The sequence below is a fragment of the Pan troglodytes genome, chromosome 8 (genome assembly GCF_028858775.2).
Source record: "Pan troglodytes isolate AG18354 chromosome 8, NHGRI_mPanTro3-v2.0_pri, whole genome shotgun sequence".
Lineage (NCBI taxonomy): Eukaryota > Metazoa > Chordata > Mammalia > Primates > Hominidae > Pan > Pan troglodytes.
In genome coordinates this window covers 109,041,495-109,062,126 of record NC_072406.2, presented here as the reverse complement: position 1 = coordinate 109,062,126, position 20,632 = coordinate 109,041,495, and the positions used below count along the sequence as shown (strand labels likewise).

At 36.6% G+C, this 20,632-nt stretch overlaps 1 protein-coding gene across 50 annotated transcripts in view; it reads right to left on the bottom strand.

The window, feature by feature from the left end:
* The window catches only part of LCOR (ligand dependent nuclear receptor corepressor), a 155,142-nt gene that overhangs the window by 42,954 nt on the left and 91,556 nt on the right, over positions 1–20,632 (bottom strand). For 39 of the 50 annotated variants that reach the window (XM_054660399.2, XM_016919013.4, XM_016919008.4 and 36 more), the window contains one exon: positions 1,621–1,753. The exons of the other annotated variants lie outside the window; for them this stretch is intronic. In XM_054660399.2, the coding sequence (XP_054516374.1) occupies positions 1,621–1,753 (133 nt within the window). The remainder of the gene's footprint in view (positions 1–1,620; positions 1,754–20,632) is intronic. 50 annotated transcript variants of the gene reach the window in all.

The following is a 20,632-nucleotide window of genomic DNA, read 5'->3' as shown; positions in this document are numbered from 1 at the left end:
AGTACGACAGGATTTTTCTGTAGGAGTCTTATGATTGACTTTATTAATGTCCCCTAAGCAAAGAGTGGATGAAAAGTGGTTCCTCCATGTAAATTAGGGAGAGGAAGTCCTCTTTTCAGATAATGAAGCTTGCTATAACAACACAACAGATCAATGACTCTGTGTACATCCTTCAGGAGAGGAGCTGTAAAGATATTTTATTTGGTAAGCAAACTGATAGAACTGCTCTATAAGTTGTTTATACTTAAATTTGCTTTTAACAATCAGATGTTCATAAAACTAAGAAAACGATTATTTTGAACATAATTTTAGAATTCTGAGCAATGTGCAGGGATAATAAGACATAGGAGACTCAGCTGGGAGATTTAGGTCAGGAGGTGCTAGTGGGTGTTTACAGAGAATTAAGGATGTACTAAACGATTTAATTCTGCCTAGGGATCTAATGGAAGAAAATGGGAAAAACAGTGCCACAGAAAATAATCTCTGTGCATTTCTTAATTTTATATGACACTACACTTCACACCGCCTTTTGGAAATACTGATCACATTAAGCAGAAGCCCAGCTAGTGTCCAACTGTAAAGAAACCCAACAGAACCAGCACTTATCAGACTTTTAACCAATGTCAAAGGGAAGGAGGGAATTTCCAGAGGAATGAGAGGTGTAAACTAGAACATATGAAGAATTATTAAAGAAAATGGAATCACTGAGTCTGCTGAAGATTAAGTAAGAATATTTAAGATTATCAAGAGTTTGTATGAAACTTTTTTAGAACCCATCACAGTAACCACCATCTTGGAAATGGAGGAAAAGTGTAACTAAGAAGTATAAATCCATTTAGAATTTCTTAAAAGTAAAGACTCCTCACTACAAAGGAACATGAAGGGAACTTTCCTGAAGGTTCTGGCTGATGGTAATTATGCTTTGTGAATAAAGAATAAACCTGAATGCCTCTATGAAGGATTTATAAGCCTCAAGACTCCATGACTGAAGAACTTTTCTGTATTTTGAAAGAAATGTAAAACAAGCCTACAAAAGTTTCAAGGAAAAAGATAAATTTTAAAAATGCAAGAGGTTGAGCTATTAAATGCCACCTCAAATGCAGGGGGAAAAGTTTTACTACATAATAATTATTTCCCTAATTTTAACTAATATAAAAAATTTTAGTGAAACAAGACTATATCAGAAAAAAATGCTTACAAATCTAATTTTATAACTACATTTTCTCTCCAAATGAAATTTCACGTTGAAATTACTAAAAAAAAAAAAAAAAAATCACACAGTTGGATTTAGTTATTGGTGATTAAAACAGTAACTGTCTCCATAAGAAAAGTTGTCTAACAAAATGTAGTACTACTGAGAGCTTAAAATTTTTAGAATTTCCTAATAATTTTCTAAACTATTTAATTAAAACTCACCATCACATCAGAGCCTAAATGTGGGGAACAGGGTTTCCTTAATCCTAATTCCAATTTGAACTTGACCCAAGGTATATAGAACAATATAAATTATATCAATAAAGAAAAATGTTTTTAAGAGTAACTTTAAAAATCACATTGAAATTAAGGAGATCAATAATACAAGACAAGCAGATGCTAAATATCATCTTCACTGAAACCAACCTTTTCTATAAAAGACTGCATTGAGGAATTCTTCTGCTTGTCTCTCGAATCGAATGATTTTTGCTTGCTCTTGTTTAAGCAGAGCTTCTTGCCCAGCTCCCGAAGCTGGTTCATCCAGACCGACTAAGTGTCCCTGCAAAAATACTTGGTGAAATAGTTGCACACAAGTCTTTCCCCATTCAATAACAAAAGCATAGACGAAATCAAAGACAAAGTTAGTAGCAAATAAGGCAAATTAATTTGATGCAATTAAAATATTTTAAAACTTCAGTATAAATTTTATGAAAAAGTATACAAGCAAAATAAATGTAAACATATTCTTCAGCTGGATTTTATCTACTTTTTTTTTGACTATGAGTTTTGTTCAAAATTTACTCTAAACTTTAACTGCCAGAGGGATAATTTCCTTGAAAGCACTCAAATATATTGGTTCTATTATACTATAGTTATTTTTCACAGGCAACTCAATTCAGACAGAAGGCTTTTTTTTTTTTAATTTACCAAAAAAAAAATTTTTTTTGAATTCCAAATCTCATTTGAGGATCATGTTTGCTTTCCTAGTACGAGATCTGTTTTTCACCAGACACAAAACACAAACACTTTTAAAAGGCCATTAGGAAGAAAAACTCAGAATACATCTGAATTCACAATTCTGTCTCTAGATTACTATTTTTAAAACTGTGGTTCTCAAACCTTTAATGGGTTGTAAAATTGATTAAGTGGTCAAAAGTAGCATTAGCAAAATGAACTGAAAAATAGAATGCACTGCATGTTCTAAGCATAAGCACTGCATTATCTTTTGTTACAATACATCTATGTTTGAACAGCTTTGAAATATAAACAGTGAATCTGACCAGGCGAGGTGGCTCATGCCTGTAATCCCAGCACTTAGGGAGGCCGAGGCGGGCGGATCACTTGAGGTGAGGAGTTCGAGACCAGCCTGGCCAACAATGGTGAAACCCAGTTTCTACTAAAAATACAAAAATTAGCTGGGCGTGGTGGCACGTGCCTGCAATCCCAGCTACTCAGGAGGCTGAGGCATGAGAATCGCTTGAACCCAGGAGGTGGAGGTTGCACTTGAGATTATGCCACTGCACTCCAGCTTGGGTGACAGAGCAAGACTTTGTCTCAAAAACAAACAAACAAAAAAAAGTAGGTCAGAAAGTTTCTCTGACCAAAAAGTTCCAATATGCTGCACTATAATCATCCCCGAGATTCCCAGCCTCTAATCCCAGACTGCAGGAGCACTGGACCAAGTTGGCAATACCTTGCACCTACCTCCACTCTTGTATCTTACAATAACAGAAAATAAAAGTATTTTTAAGAAGCTAAATGCATATTTAAGTGTTAAGTTCTAGTGCATATAATTTATTTGAAATCACTTTAATGTATGAATTAATGTCTTTATTTCCATATATAAGTGATCTAAATAAGAAAATGGGACATATCTTGGCACAATGAAAAGGAATTAAACAACACATTGAAGACATGTTATAATGCACAAATGATTCCCTCAAAAATTTAAAAAATACCCACTGATATTTGCAAGCAGCTTTCTATGATTTCCCATCCTAAGATTTATGTTAAAAGCACAACCAAAATATGTATTTAGCATGGATTATATATTGTAAAAAGCTTAATATGAAGAACTCACTGGCATATTCAAATTAAAATAATGATCCTTAAACACTGCTATATAAGGCACAGTAAGTTTGCTATATAATGTATTAAAAAATTTAACTGAAATATTTTAAGTCTTATAAATCATGACCACCTTTATTATAGTTGTATTTGCCAACATTCTTTTATAAATTTCTGTATCACGTTAACTATTTTGAGGAAAGCTGAACCGTTTTCCAAAGCAGCTACACCATTTATATTCCCAAAAACAATGTATAAGGGTTCTGACTTCTCCACATACTCATGAACACTTGTTGTTATCTTTTTTATTATACCCATTTTAGTAGATAAGAAGTGGTATTATCTCATGGTTTAAGGTTTGTATTTTTCTAATTGACTAATGATGTTGAGCATCTTTTCACGTGCTTATTGGCACACTATACCTTCTTTGGAAAAATGTCCATTCAGATCCTTGATCTTTTTTTTTTTGAGACGGAGTCTCACTCTGTTGCCTAGGCTGGAGCGCAGTGGCGTGGTCTCGGCTCACTGCAACCTCCGCCTCCTGGATTCAAATGATTCTCTTGCCTCAGCCTCCAGAGTAGCTGAGACTACAGGCGCGTGCCATCAGGCCCGGCTGATTTTTTGTATTTTTAGTAAAGACGGGATTTCACCGTGTTGGCCAGGATGGTCTCGATCTCCTGACCTTGTGATCCGCCCGCCTCGGCCTCCCAAAGTGCTGGGATTACAGGCATGGGCCCCGCGCCCGGCCTAGATCCTTGCTCATTTTTTATTGAGTCGTTTACCATTTTATTGTTGCATTGTAAGAATTCTTGATATATTCTGAAACAAGTCCATTATTAGATATATGATTTGCAAATATTTTCTCCCATTCTTTGAGTTTTCTTATTATTTAATTGATAGTATTGATGGTACTGTTAGCAGCATGAAAGCTTTAATTTTAATGAATTCCAATCTATATATTTTTGGTCACTTGTGCTTTTGATGTTATACCTAAAAAACTTAGTCATGAAGATTTAACCCTATGCTTTCTTCTAGGCATTTTATACTTTTAGGGCTTACTTTTAGGTCTATAATACATGTCAAGTTAATTTTGTGTATGGCGTAAGGAAGGGGTCCAACCTCATTCTCTTGCATGTGGATACTCAGTTGGTTCCAGCATCTTTTGGTGAAAAAACAATTCTTTCCCCCAACGAACTGTTTTGGAACTCTGGCCAAAAGTCACTGGCCATACATTTTACTTCTGGACACTCGATTCTATTCCACTATTTATATATCTATCCTCAAGCCAGCATCACATTAAGCTGACCAACGTAGTTTTGTAGTAAGTTTTGAAATTGGTAAAGTGTAAATCCTCCCAATTTGTTCTTCTTTTACAAGACTGTTTAGACTATTTGAAGTCTCTTAAATTTTCATATGAATTTTAGGACCAGCTTGTGAATCTCTGCAAATAAGTCAGTTGGGATTTTGGTAGAAAATGCACTGAATCAGCATATCAATTTGGGAAGTAATACCATAGTAACAATTTTAAGTCTTCTGATCCATGAACATGTCTTTCCATGTAATTTCTTTCAGCAACATTTTGTAATTTAAAACATACAAGTCTTATATTTCTTTTATATTTATGCCTAAGTGTTGTATTATCTTTGATGCTACTGTAAACAGAACTGTTTTCAAACTTTCATGTTCATATTGTTCACTGCTAGTGTATAGCAATACAATTATTATTTTTTTTTAATGACGTGGTATTCTGAACCTTGCTGAACTTGTTAAACTCTAATAGTGTTTTGTAAATTTCTTGGGATTTTCTATATACATCATCATGTCATCTGTAAAACCAAGACAGTTTTACCTCTTCTTTTGCAATTTGAATGACTTTGGTTTCTTTTTATTGTCTAATTTCCCTGGCTAGAACCTCATGTACAATGGTGGATGTACATGGTGAGAGTGGACATCCTGCCTTGTTTCTGATCTCGGGGGAAGCTGTTCCATCTTTTAGCTGAGTGTTTTTGTAGTTCAGGTTTAGAAACTTCTCTTCTATTGCTAGTTTGCTGTGTTTGTTTTTACACCAAGAAAACGTGTTGGATTTGGCCAAATGCCATTTTGGAGGTTGTCTACAGAGATGATCATGTGGTCTGTGTCACTTACTCTATTAACACATTGTATTACAGTAATTAAGAGTGTTAAACCAGCCAGGTACAGCGGCTCATGCCTGTAATTCCAGCTCTCTGGGGAGGATCGCTTGAGCCCAGGAGTTCGGGACCAGCCTGGGCAACGTAGGGAGACCCCCGTCTCTACAAATCAGTTAAAAAATTATTAACAGCTGGGCATGGTGGTGCACATCTGTGGTCCCACCTACTTGGGGGCTGAGGCAGGAGTATTTCCTGAGCCTGGGAGGTCAAGGCTGCAGTGAGCCATGATTGTGCCACTGTGCTCCAGCCTGGACGACAGGGCGAGACCAGGGCGAGACCCTCAAATAATAAATAAATAAATAAATAGTTAAACCAACTTTGCACTCCTGGGATAAATTCCACTTGGTTGTGGTGTATAACACTTTTTATATGTTGCAAAATTTGATTTGCTAATGTTTTGTTGAGGATTTTTTTGTGCTGGTACTCATAAATGGTATTTGTCTGTAGTTTTCTTGGGATATCTTTGGTTTTCGTATAAATAATACTGGCCTCCCAGAATAAGGACGTCTTCTCTCTTCTCCTATACTTTGAAAAAGTTTGTGAAGAAATGGTATTAATTCGTCTTTAAATGTCTGACAGAATATGCCAGTGAAGGCAGAGTGTGGTGGCTCACACCTCTAATCCCAGCACTTTGGGAGGCCGAGGCGGGCAGATTGCTTGAGCCCAGGAGTTCAAGACCAGCCTGGGCAATATCATGAGACCCCATCTCTATTTAAAAAAAGAAAGAAAAAATATGTATACCAGTGAAGATACCTGGCCATGGGCTTTTCTTTGATGGAAGTTTATAAATTACTAATTTAATCTCAATACTTGTTCTAAGTATTAGTTCCCTAGGGGTGTTATATTTTATCACAAACTGGGTGGCTTAAAACAGCAGAGATTTATTCTCTCACAGCTCTGGAGTCCAGGCACCCAAAATTAGGGTGTCAGCAGGGTCATTTTCCCTCTGAAAGCTCTAGAGAAGAGTCCTTCCTTGCCTCTTCCTAGTTTCTGGTGGTTGCTGACAATCCTTGGCATTCCTTGCCTTGTGGCAGTGTAACTCCAATCTCTGTCTCCATCTTTACATGGTCCTCTTCCCTGTGTGTGTGTCTGTGTCTCCAAGTCTCTTTCTCCTTATAAGGCAACCAGTCATTGGATTTAGGGTCCATTCTAATCCAACATGACTTCATCATAAATTGATTACACCTGCAAAGACCTTACAGTGGTCCCCTCTTATCTGCAGTTTTGCTTTCCACAGTTACCCATGGTATAGTACAATAAAATATTTTGAGAAAAGAGAGAGAATATTCACATTACTTTTGTTATAGTATATTGTTATAATTGTTCAATTTTATTATTAGTTTTAATCTCTTATTGTGACTAATTTACAAATTAGGCTTTATCATAGGTATGTGTGTACAGGAAAAAAACATAGTATATATAGAGTTTGGTACGATCTGTAGTTTCAGGCATCCCCCTTATAAGGGGGAAGACTACTGTATTTCCAAATAAGGTCACATTCACAGGTACCAGGGGTGGATTCATGTTTTAGGGGGACACAATTCAATCTGCATCATAGATTTATTCAGATTTTCTGTTTTGCCTTACATCAGTATTGGTAAGTTTGTAACTTTCTAGGAATTTGCCTATTTCATCAAATTCTCTAAACTGCTGGCATACACATTGTGTTCACTGTATTCCCCAATTCTTTTTACTTCTGACTTCCTATATTTCATTTGTGATTAGTAACTTGAGTCTTCTATTTTTCTTGATCAGTGCTAAAGTTTACCTAATTTGATATTTTAAAAAAAACAGTTTTTGGTTTTGTTGATTTTCTCTATCATTTTTTACATTACTTCATTTCTTTCTGCTCTCGCATCTTTATTATTTCTCTCTTTCTGCCTGCTTTGGGTTTAGTTTGCTCTTCTTTTTCTAGTTTCCTAATGTGGATGATTAGGGTATTGATTTGAGATATGCTTTTTAAACACACATCCTCTAAGTACTGCTAAGAACATCTCATTCGTTTTGGTAAGTTTTAAAAATTCATCTGAAACTAGTTTCTAATTTCCTTTGCCTGATCCAATAAAAGCTGGTGGGCCCCTTTGCAGGGGCATGTTGTTGCCAGTGTTTGAGGTTTGCTCCAACCCCAGGAGGGCTCTTAGCTGTCTCTTATTCTGATTATCTGTTAAACGTCTAACAGGGGAATCTCAGAGCCTGCTGTGGCTCGGGAGGCTGCCCGATTCATGAATCAAATAAATAAACATTTAATAGGTCTGTCCATTTCACCTGTTGCTACGAATATGATGGACCTTCTAGGTGTCTCTTAACTATTCACACAGATCTTCATCATTTTCAACACCTTTAGGTGTGAGATTTTCTAAGCCAGAGAGTTCTGGAGTTCTCTGTTTTTGTCATTGTTGTTTGTTTGTTTAAAGACAGGATCTTGCTCTGTTGCCCAGGCTTGAGTGCAGTGGCACAATCACAGCTCACTGCAAGCCTTGACTTCCTGGGCTAAGGCCATCCTCCTGCCTCAGCCTCCCAAGTGGCTGAGATTACGGGTGTGTGCCACCACACCAGGCTAATTTTTAAAATATTTTGTAGAGAAGGAGTCTCACTCTATGCCCAGGTTGTTGCAGAACTACTGGCCTCAAGCAATCCTCCTGCCTTGGCCTCCCAAAGTGCTGGATTACAGGTGAGAGCCACCACACCCTGCTGGAATTCTGTTTGTAAAGTCAACCCTTCCAATAAAATGAACCAGTAAGAATAAAAAAGTTTGTATGACATACAACTAACAGAGCTAATAAAATAGCCAGGAGATGACCAGGCGTAGTGGCTTAAGCCTGTAATTCCAGTACTTTGGGAGGCCAAGGCAGGCTGATCACCTGAGGTCAGGAGTTTGAGATCAGCCTGGCTAACATGGTGAAACCCCATCTCCGCTAAAAATATAAACAATAGCCGGGGGTGGTGGCACGTACCTGTAATTCTAGCTACTCAAGAGGCTGAGGCAGGAGAAACGCTTGAACCCGGGAGGTGGAGGTTGCAGTGCGCCAAGATCGTACCACTGCACTCCAGACTGGGTGACAGAGTGACACTCTGTCTCAAAAAAAAAAAAAAAAAAAAAAGTAAAATAGCCAGGAGATAAGGAAAAGTTAAAGAAACCAATTCATGTCATCTCCCCTCAGCTGAATTCTAAAATAATACATTATTGTATAGTATGGCAAATAACAAAAAGATGCAAAATCTTCTGTAACTCAAAAACCATTTTCTTTGCATTTATTATTCCTAATAAATTTAGGAATATTTATTATTAAAGAACAAGTTGTTGGCATAAAACTAAATAGAAGTAAAGTTGGAGATTCAGACCAGGTGCGGTGGCTCACGCCTGTAAACCCAGCCCTTTTGGAGGCCGAGGCGAGCAGATCATTTGATGGCAGGAGTTTGACACCAGTCTGGCCAACATGGCAAAACCCTGTCTCTACTGAAAATACAAAAATTAGCCAGGTATGGTGGCGCATGCCTGTAATCCCAGCTACTCAGGAGGCTGAGGCACAAGAATCTCCTGAACCCAGGAGGCGGAGGTTGCAGTGAGCCAAGACTGCGCCACTGCATTCTAGCCTGGGTGACAGAGTGACACTCTGTCTTAAAAAAATAAATAAAAATAAAGTTGCAGATTTCAACTGGAATTTCTATCTCCTAGGAGGAGTTGCTTGCTTCAGGATGCAGAGACTGGGCCACCTAGATTGGCTGGCTCATAGGCAGAAGTGGCTCTGTTATATAATCTACTGTGAGCTTCTTAGGAGCATATATGCCTAGAAGTCCCCAGAGCTTATGACTCTATAGCTCTAGGGTAGAAAGCAGTCCTTAAGTTTTTTAAAAACTCTCTCCTTAATAAACAACTGAAAAAATGAGGGAGGGATGAGAGTAGAAGAATTAAGGCATTTGTTACAGTGACACCACCATTAACCCAAAGGGTTTCCTCCATCTCTCATAGTCCTATACTGTTTACTTAATGGACTTTTGGCTTAAATTCAGTTACACAAAAACAATATAGGTAATCTTACCTAGAGAATCCATTTAAAGATTATAAAGCTTATTACCATCTTATTTGAATCCTCTGAATCTGGATTATTTTAAAGATAACTTTATTATTTTCCTACATTAAATAAGAGTTGTTGTATTTAGAATTAAGTCTTGCCAAAGCTGTGAAATTTGCTAAGGTGAACATCACAACTTTTTTCCTGACAAAACACTTAGCAGAAAAATATGCTAAACAAATGCTATAAAACTCTTCAATCTATGGAACTTCAAGAAACTAGAGAGCTGTAAATTGTTGAGTCAGAAGTATTTTCAAAGTGAATTATTTCATGAACTACATAAGAGAAATCAATATTGAAAAATCCAAGTGTATCTTTTTATTTGTGTTTTAATCTATTAAGAGTCTTTCGGCCAGGCACGGTGACTCATGCCTGTAATCCTAGCACTTTGGGAAACTGAGGTGGGTGTATCACGAGGTCAGGAGTTCAAAACCAGCCTGATCAACACGGTGAAATCCCATCTCTACTAAAAATACAAAAATTAGCCAGGCGTGGTGGCATGCACCTGTAATCCCAGCTACTCAGGAGGCTGAGGCAGGAGAATTGCTTGGACCCAGGAGACGGAGGTTGAGTGAGCCCAGATCGTGCCACTCCACTCCAGCCTGGGCAACAGAGAGAGACTCCATCTCAAAAAGAGTCTTTCCATCTGTAAATTGAAACCAATTCCATTTAAGCTACTAACTTTATATTAACTTAACCAGGGACTTGTGTTCTTTTGTCTTTTATTCCTCTATATAAATAAAGGTTTCACCATTTATCAATAAAAATTTATAAGCCACAATCATCTATAGTTTCATTTTTCTTAAAGCAAATATATTGCACAGAAATCCTACAAGGTTTATGCTTTTATAAATAATGCTTGTTTTTCTCATTCTCTGGAAGATCCTGAAAAAAGCTACCTTGTACACAAAGCTATAAAGAGAAAGTAAAAACAACTAGTATTCTCAACAATCTTAGCTATGAACTGCCAATCATTTGATATATTCCCCTAAAAAACACATACGCAGACATATTAACTTAAAAAAATTAAATGAGACTCACACTGAAGATCATTTTACCTATCCTCAATTAATATTAGGATTTTCTTTCTTACATTGTTACATATTCTTCAAAAACACTTATCTTAATAAATGTACCATAATTTGCAATTAGACCAGTTTTTTATTTTGTTACTATAACTGTGCATTTTAATGAATTTGTTCCAGATTCTCATTATTTCCTTGGGATAGATTACTATAAGAGAAACCATCAACCAAAATAAACAATTTCTTCCTTTCTTGAAACATATTCACAAACTTTTTTCTAAGGAAAAGTTATACCAATTTGTATTCCCACTTGCAGTGTTCAGGGTACTATGGTGCAACACTTGTAGACATCAGACTTCATTGGTATACAATGATTCTTTGGCCCAGGCATGGTGGCTCATGCCTGTAATCCCAGCACTTTGGGAGGCCGAGACAGGTGGATCCCAAGGTCAGGAGATCGAGACCATCCTGGCCAATATGGTGAAACCCCATCTCTACTAAAAATACAAAAATTAGCCAGGTGTGGTGGCGTGCGCCTGTAGTCCCAGCTACTCGGGAGGCTGAGGCAGGAGAATTGCTTGAACCCGGGAGGCGGAGGTTGCAGTGAACCGAGATCGCACCACTGCACTCCAGCCTGGGAACAGAGCGAGACTCTGTCTCAAAAAATAAAAATAAATAAAATAAAATGAAATAAAAAAGGTTCCTTGTTTCAATTTGCACTTCTCTGATTACTGGTAAGGATCAATATGTTTTAATGGTTTATTGTTCTTATATAGTTTTTTCCTTTCCTATGAGTTTACTGGAAGCAATATAATGATTAACCAATAATAATTCTAGCACCATCTACTGAATAACACTTAATTTTCCAAGCAATGTTTGAGGGTACTTTTTATAAAATCATCATAATAGTTCTATAAACATTAATTTCATTTATTGATTTTTCAAATCTATCGTCAGTGGCATATTTTTAAAATTACATAAGTCTTAGCATTTAGGAAGGAAAATCCCCTCTCATTATTTATATCTTTAAGATACCCTGGCCATTCTAGCTTTATTCTTCAGATTATATTTAAAATCACTTATAAAGAAAGGTCAAAGACCTAGATTAGTGAATTCTGCTATCCCCCCAGCAAAAGCTCCCCAGAGACATACAATGTGTTTTTGATCACAATAGCATTATACCTAGAAAGTAATTCAGAAAGAGTAATATCCTTAAAACATTCAGTCTTCTCTTTTAGGAACTGTTTAAATTTACCCAAGTGGACTTTAATGGATTTCAAAGCTTATTCACACAGTTCCCACGTACTTATTATCTTACTTTTTTCTTGTCATTATGAAAAGGATTTTTCTTTTACTTCCTAACTGCTGCTGCTGAAACAAATGAAGAATGTATTTACATATGTTTGTATATAAAATTTAATTTTGTATACAGCTTTCAGGAGAAAGTGTAGGTCCATCTATCTTCAGGTTGTTATGTTCTCTGGTAGACTCACTACTTTGCGTCCACTTCCCAATATCCTTTAAGTAATTTCTTTTAAAGGAGTTGTGGAAGGTGGTAGGGAGAAGCAGAAAGAAAAAGAGCTATAGAAACTACCAATGCTGCCAGGCGCAGTGGCTCATGCTGTTAATCCCAGCACTTTGGGACACCGAGGCAGTGGATCACTTGAGGTCAGGAGTTTGAGACCAGCCTGGCCGACATGGTAAAACCCCATCTCTACCAAAAATACAAAAAAACTACCCAGGCATGGTAGTGTGCACCTGTAGTCCCAGCTACTCAGGAAGCTGATGCAGAAGAATCACTTGAACCTGGGAGGCGGAAGTTGCAGTGAACCAAGATGACACCACTGCACTCTAGCCTGGGAAACAGAGCAAGACTCCATCTCAAAGAAAAAAAAAAAAAAAACCAGTGCTTTGTGGTGTCACCATCCATCACCCAAAACAGGGGAGGAGATACAATACTAAATGGGCTGAGATATTTTCCAACAGGAAAAGCTTTAATAATAATATTATAAATAATATTTGTCATAATTTGTAATAATAGTAAAAGCTTTACAAATATACACTTTTATTATCTAATAGGAGCCTTTATTATGTTTTCTAGGAAGGGCTATAAAATATCTAAAATACATTTTCAAATATGGAGTTTGTCTAGCCCATTTTGTGCTGCTATAATAAAATTCCTGAGAGTAAGTCATTTATAAATAACAGAAGCTTATTTTCTCACAGTCTGGAACCTGGAATTCCACAATCATGGCAACAGCATTCGGTGTCTGGTGAAGGCCTTCTTGCTGCGCTCTCACATGGCAGAAGGCAGAGAAGGGCAAGTAAGCTAGCCTAACCCTACACCAAGCCCCTTTTTTAATTCCATTAAGGAGGAAGGAGTCCTTATGGCCTAATCACCTCTTAAAAGGCCCCACCTCTTAATACTATCACATTGGCAACACCTGAATTTTGGAAAGGACCCATTCAAAGCACAGCAGTTTACTCTATGCTTTTCTCCACAATTTAAAGTAGCTCTCTCTCAAAGCCACTAGAAATGCTTTAGGAAGTTATTCGGGTTGAAGGGAAATGACAGTATAAAAACACTGCTGAGAGAAATTAAAAACTAATACAGGTGAGATAAACTATGTAAACTGAAATACTACTACTGACGTGGCAATTCTTTCCAAATTAATCGAAGTTTCAATACAATCCTAATCAAAATCCTCAAAGGTTTTTTCAAGAATTGGTAAGATGATTATAATCTTTATAAACTTTATAAAGAAAGATCAAAGACCTAGATTAGCAAAACAAGTTTGAAAAACTAAAAAACTGGAAGACTCATACTACTAGATTTCTACATTTAAAGATATAATAAAGACACTGTGGTATTGGTGTAAGGACAGACATATAGATCAATGGCACACAACACAGGCACACCTCACTTTATTGCACTTGGCAGATACTGTGTCTTTCACAAATTAAAGGTTTGGGGCAACCCTGTGTCGACCAAGTCTAGCGGTGCCATTTTCCCAAGAGCATATGGTCACTTGGTGTCACATGTTTGTAATATTTGCAATATTTCAATCTTTTTAATGGTTACTATTCATAGTGGTGATTCCTAATCAGTGATTTTTTATGTTACTGTAGTTAATTATTTTGAGGTCCCACACACTGCACCTGTATAAGATGGTGAACTAAACTGATAAATGTTAGGTGTGTTCTGATCCACTGAACACCTGTTCCCTTGTCTTTCTCCCTCTCCTTCGACCTCCTATTCCCTGAGACACAATATAGAAATTAGGCCAGTTAATATACTTTACAACGACCTCTAGTGTTCAAGTGAAAGGAAGAGTTGCATGTCTCTCACTTTAAATCAAAAGCTAGAAATGATTGAGCTTAGTGAGGAAGGCATGCTGAAAGCTGACAGGTCAAAACATAGGTCTCTAATGTCAGTTAGCCAACTTGTGGATGTAAAGGAAAAAGTTCTTAAGGAAAATTAGATGCGCTACTCCAGTGAACACAAAAATGACAAAGTAAAACAGCTTTATTGCTTATATGGAGAAAGTCTGAGTGGTCTGGATAGAAGATCAAAGCAGCCACAACATTCTCTTAAGCCAAAACCTAATCCACAGCAAGGCTCTAACTCTCTTCAATTCTATGAAGGCTGAGAGGTGAGGAAGCTGCAGAAGAAAAGCTGGAAGCTAGTCGAGGTTGGCTTATGAGGTTTAAGGAAAAGAAGTCATCTCTGTAACAACAAAAGTGCAAGGTGAAGTGGCAAGTGCTGATACAGAAGCTGCACCAAGTTATACAGAAGATGACTCTAAGATCACTGATGAAGGTGGCTACACAAAACAACAGATTTTCAATGTAGACAAAAAGGCCTCATACTGGAAGATGTCAGCAAGGACTTTCATAGTGAGAGAGGACAAGTCAATGCCTGGCTTCAAAGCTTCAAGAACAGGTTGATGAGATTGTTAGAGTCTAATGCAGTGGTGACCAAAGTTGAAGCCAGTGCTCATTTATGATTCCCCAAATTTGAGGGCCCTTAAGAATTATGCTAACTCTACATTGCCTGTACTCTATAAACAGAACAACAAAGCCTGGATGACAGCACATGTGTTTATATTATGGTTTACTGAATATTTTAAGTCCACAGTTAAGACATACTGCTCAGAAAGAAAAAAATAAAGATTCCTTTAAAAATATTACTGCTCACTGACAATCCACCTGGTCATTCAAGAGCTCTGATGGAGATGTACAAGGAGATTAATGTTGTTTTCATGCCTACTAACACAATACCCATTCTGCAGCCCATGTATCCAAGAGTAATACTGACTTTCAAGTCTTGTTACTTAAGAAATACATTTCGCAAGGTTATAGCTGCCATAGCTGGTGATTCCTCTGAAGGATCTCGGCAAAGTAAATTAAAAACTTTCCGGAAAAGATTTGCCATTCTAGATGCCATTAAGAACATTCGTGATTCAAGAGAAAAGAACAAAATATAAATATTAACAAGAGTTTTGAAGAAGCTGATTCAAACCCTCACAGATGACTTGGAGAAGTTCAAGACATCAGTGGAGGAAGGACCTGCAGATATGGTGGAAATGGTAAGAGAACTTGAAGTGGAGCCTTAAGATGTAACTTAATTGCTGCAATCTAGTGACAAAACTTGAAAGGGTGAAGAGTTGCTTGTTATGGATGAGAAAACAAAACAGTGGTTTATTTTTTTTTTTAATGAGTCTACATCATGTTTTGAAGAAAGTGGTTTCTTACGATGGAATCTACTCCTGGTGAAGATGCTGTCAACATTGTTGAAATAACAACAAAGGATATAGAATATTAAGCAAACTTAGTTGATACAGCAGCAATGGGGTTTGAGAGAACTGGCTCCAATTTTGAAAGAAGTTCTACTACGGGTAAAATGCAAACAGCCTCACATGCTACAGAGAAATCTTTCCTGAAAAGAAGTTAATCCATGCAGCAAACTTCATTGTTGTCTTCTTTTAAGAAATTGCCACAGCCACCCCAACTTTCAGCAACCACCAACTTGATCAGTTGGCAGCAGTCAACATCAAGACAAGACCTTTCACCAGCAAAAAGATTCCAATTTACTGAAGGCTCACATAATTGTTAGCAATTTTCAACAATAAAGCATTTCTTAGGTTATATACATTGTTTCTTTATATATAATGCTATTGCACACTTAACAGACTACAATATAAACATAAATTTTATACGCACTGGGAAACCAAAAAAATCATGTGACTTGCTTTATTGTGACATTCGCTTTATTATGATGGTCTGGAACCCAATCCACATTATCTCTAAGGTATGTCTGTAGGGTCCAGAAATATACCAACATGTATATGGTCAAATGACCAAACAAAGATGTCAAGGTAATTCAATGTGGCAAAAGACAGTCTTTTCAACAAATGGTGCTAGAACAAATGGATTTTCTTTTGGAATATAAAACCTCAACTCCTACCTCACACCATATAGAAAAATAAAATAGAAATGGATCAGAGATCAAAATATAACAGTTACTACTAAACTTTTAGAAGAAAACATGAGATTTTCTTTTGCATTTGATATAGGCAAAGATTTTTTTGAACAGGACATTAAAAAACATAAATTTTAAGAGAAAAAGATTGATAAACTTCATTGAGATAAAAAAAAAACTGCTTTTCAAATGACGCAAAGAAAAAGACAAGCCTCAGAGAAAATATTTGTATAACATACCTGACCAAAGGGTTTATACAAAATATATAAAGAATTATTATAACTTATAATAATGTTTTTTAAAATTGGTAAAAGATTCAAACAAACACATCACATAAAATATATAGATGGACAGGATGCTCAACCTCACCAGTATCAGGGAAATAAAAATTACAACCAAAATGAGATACCACTACACACACCCACTAGAATGGCTTGTGTTAAAAAGACTGATGATACCAAATGTTGGTAAGACGAGGAACACTGGAACTCTCATACACTGCTGATGGAAACACAAAATGGTTCAGTCACTTTGGTAAACCGTATCATAATATAACGTTAAACATATATTTACAATACCACTCAGTAATTCCAACTCTAGGTATTGATCCCAAAGAAATCAAACAATATGTCCACAAAAAGATATACACAATTAAGTCATAATAATCAACATCTGGAAACAACTCAAAAGTCCATAAAAAAGTGAAATGATAAACAAACTGTAGCATATCCATGCTATGGAGAACTACTCAGCAATAAAAAGGAACAAAAGCTTATATACAAAAACAAAAATAAATCCCAAAAAATTATGCTAACAAAAAGAAGTCAAACATAAAAAAACTATGTATTTTATGATTCCTATTATATAAAATTCTAGAAAAGGTAAAACTCATGATTGTGCAGGTCTGGGAGTCTGGGAAGGGGACTGACTATAAAGGGCACATACAAACTTCTTAGGGTGAGGGAAATGTCCTGTGTCTCTCACTATGCTGGTTAGACAACTGTATACATTTACCAAAATTCATCCAAATGTACTCTTTGGATGAATTTTATTGTACATAAATACTATCTCAGTGCCTAAATATCATTAAAAATAGGTTCAGGGTATTAAAGATACTGAATATATCACTGACTTTCAACTCTTGAACTAATCACTTGAAATCAAAGAAATGATTTTTGCTTGTTATTTGTGTCACAAAGGTATGTCACAAAGATATGTGATTATTTTCAAAACTTCACTTGACTATTTTTCCCCTAAAAAGCAAGCATACATTTAAGTTGAAAACCTATGTATTTTACTTTCCATAAATTTCTTTGCACAATATTCTGAAAGGATATGCTGTTAGTGGCTATGAGTTAATGACATTTCAGTATTTTTGCTACCACCAAAAAATGCAAACCAAGATAAGGAGGCTACTGCCCAATGGCTGATGTTTGTGAATGAAGCTGTATGCAGACGGGCAAAAAAGGGGGTATGTGTATCAACAATTCCTCACCAAAGGAACCAGATCTCTTTAGAAAAATGGATTCCATTGTTAGAGCAGGAAAAGGACAAGATGAACTTAGAACATCTTGTAACAGAATTTAAGAGGTGCTCATAAAAAGCCTGGGACATGTCAAAAGGACACAGGAGGTGGCCTGAAAGGGGCTTCCACTGACCAAATATGAAACATTAACAGATAACTTATTGCATAGAATAAGAATCCTGACTTCAAACTGATACAGGAAAGGGACAGGTCTTCCTCAAAGTATAAAGCTAACTAAAAAATACAGAAGAAAAAAAGGGGTTAAGAAATTACCATTTTCCATCTATCAGAGCAACTGATTTAGGCAAGAAACTATCACTGATACTAAAACTAAAATGGATCAAAGTTTGATAAGATGTTTACACAGCCTCAAAGTATCTCCCCACAAATAACTTATTTATTATAAAGGGGAAAATAGTAATATTTCAGTGGAGAAACCTGGCAGACATCAACTCACCAAGTGATCAAAGTTAACATCACACAAACACACACAAAAATAAAATAAAATAAAATCAGTAAAAACAAAGTTAACATCACCTGATTAAACTGGCATTGTATGCTTCATGATATGATGCATAAAGGGAGGATATATCACTTATTTAATTAATAATTTATCACTTATTTAATATTATGAACTTAATCATAAAGAAACATCAGAAAAACCTAAATTAAGAGAAATTCTACAAAATAAATGTTCTATCCTATTAAAAAATGTCATTGTCATTAAAAATAAATAAAAGGACTGGGCCCAGTGGCTCATGCCTGTAATCCCAACACTTTGGGAGGCCGAGGCAGGTGATCACCTGAGATCAGGAGTTCAAGACCAGCCTGGCCAACATGGTGAAACCCTGTCTCTACTAAAAATACAAAAATTAGCCGAGCGTGGTGGGGCACACCTGTAATCCCAACTACTCAGGAGGCTGAGGCAGGAGAACCACTTGAACCCGGGACGCGGAGGTTGCTGTGAGCCCAGATTGCACCACCGTACTTCAGCCTGGGCAACGGTGAAGCTCCATCTCAATAAATAAATAAATAAATAAAAATGAAAATAAATAAAATAAATAAATAAATAAATGGTTGAGGAACCATTCTAGACTAAAGGAGACTTAAAGAGTAGTGGAAATCAAATTTAATGAGTGATGCTAAATTGGATTTTAAACTAAGAAGGGAGAATATAAAGGTCACTGGGATAATCGGTAAAATTTGAGTAAGATTCATATATTAGGTAATATTATATCAGAGTTAACTTTCCTGACTTTGGAAACTATATAGTGTGGTTCAGTAAGCAGATATCCTTGTTCTTAGGATAAAGGGAAATACACACTGAAATATTTAAGAGTAAAGAGGTCTGAGGGGTGTGATGTCCACAACTTATTTTCATATGGCTCAAGAAAATGCCTGCGTTGTAAGTAGTAATTATGACAAAGAACAAAAATGATTAAATAATAAGGCAAATATGGCAAAATAACAATTGGTGAATCTCGGTGAAGAGTATATAGGTATTTTTGTACTAGTCCTGCAACTTTTCTGTAAGTGTGAAATTACTTCAAAATAAAAAATTTTTTAATGTGGCTGGGCGCAGTAGCTCACATCTATAATCCCAGCACTTTGGGAGGCTGAGGCGGGTGGATCACTTGAACTCAGGACTTTGAGACCAGCCTGGGCAACATGGCAAAACCCCATCTCTACAAAAAATACAAAAAACAAACAAACAAACAAACAAAAACAAATTAGCTGGGCGTAGAGGCACACGCCTGCAGTCCCAGCTACTTGTGGGGCTGAGGCTGGAGGATGACTTGAGCCCAGGAGGTTGAAGCTGCAGCGAGCCGAGATCGCATCACTGCACTCCAGCCTGGGTAACAAAGTGAAACTGTCTCAAAATAAAAGTAAGGTGGACAAAGACGGAGCCCTACTTTTCTCCCACAAGCCAGTTTCCTTTGTTTCTCCTCCACCTTCTCCTCCATAATCCCAGCCGTCCTGCCATTAACTTATATTTGCTTGTGGTACAGGTACTGGTACCTGATTTGAGGATGAAGAGAAAGAGAATAAAAGCAGCATATGGAAGTGAATGACTTTCAGACTTCTCTTAATATCTTGAGAACCTGGTGAAGATATTAAAAACAGAGTACACAATTTTCTGTCAAGGGCCGGAGAGTAAATATTTTAGGTTTTACAGGCCAGATAGAGTCTCTGTTGCTTACTCTGAGTTGCTTACAACTCTTTAGCTTGTGGGTATTATAAAAACAGCCTGTGGGCTCGATTTAGTGACAAGTCTTAGTTTGCTGACCCCTGATAAAGAGAACTGTTAGATTCCTCCAAGAACTGTAACAGAAATAGCTCCAATGGTCCCTGAAATAGCAAAGATATCACTGAATAAACAAAGCTACAAAATTATGTCAGCATGGAATCTAGTCCTTAGGGCAATAAATCGTTAATATGGTTAAATTTTTAACAATAAAGATGAACATTTCTGAAAGTTTCTTTTGTAGCTCTAATATCTGTCACCTTGTGAGTTTAGATGTGTTTTGGGTGATAAGATTAAAGGAGGAGGATGCTTACTTACATAGTGTTACTTATTTTCTATTTGAGAGGTAAGACCTCAAGAGAGGAAACAGAGGATAGAATGCAGTTTCAATAGGAAAGGGTAGGATGGCCTAGACTGCAGAAGTGTGACAATAGGATGACATTTTAACGCCACCCCTGTCTAAACTCAGTGCTTGGATTCTCCAAATTTAGGTAATATTGTTTTAAATTCATACTATAGGATAGAGAAAATTTGGGAATTAAAAGCGTGTGAACACATGCAGGTTTTGTAATAATTATGTTAGCAAAGTCTCCCCGAATAGACAGATCATGGGCCTATAGCTACAGCCATATCTGCTACTGACATTTCAAGCAATGAGCTAAAAAGAGCTGACATGATGCAACTCATTGATTTAAATGCCACTTTCCTACATCTTATTACTTTAAATGCCAACAAGTCTTAGGGGAAATGTCTCCACCATTTAAATGTCCATACACTTTAAGGTCAATTATCTAACAGAAAACCTTACTTTGCTTAAATTATTGCTTTTTAC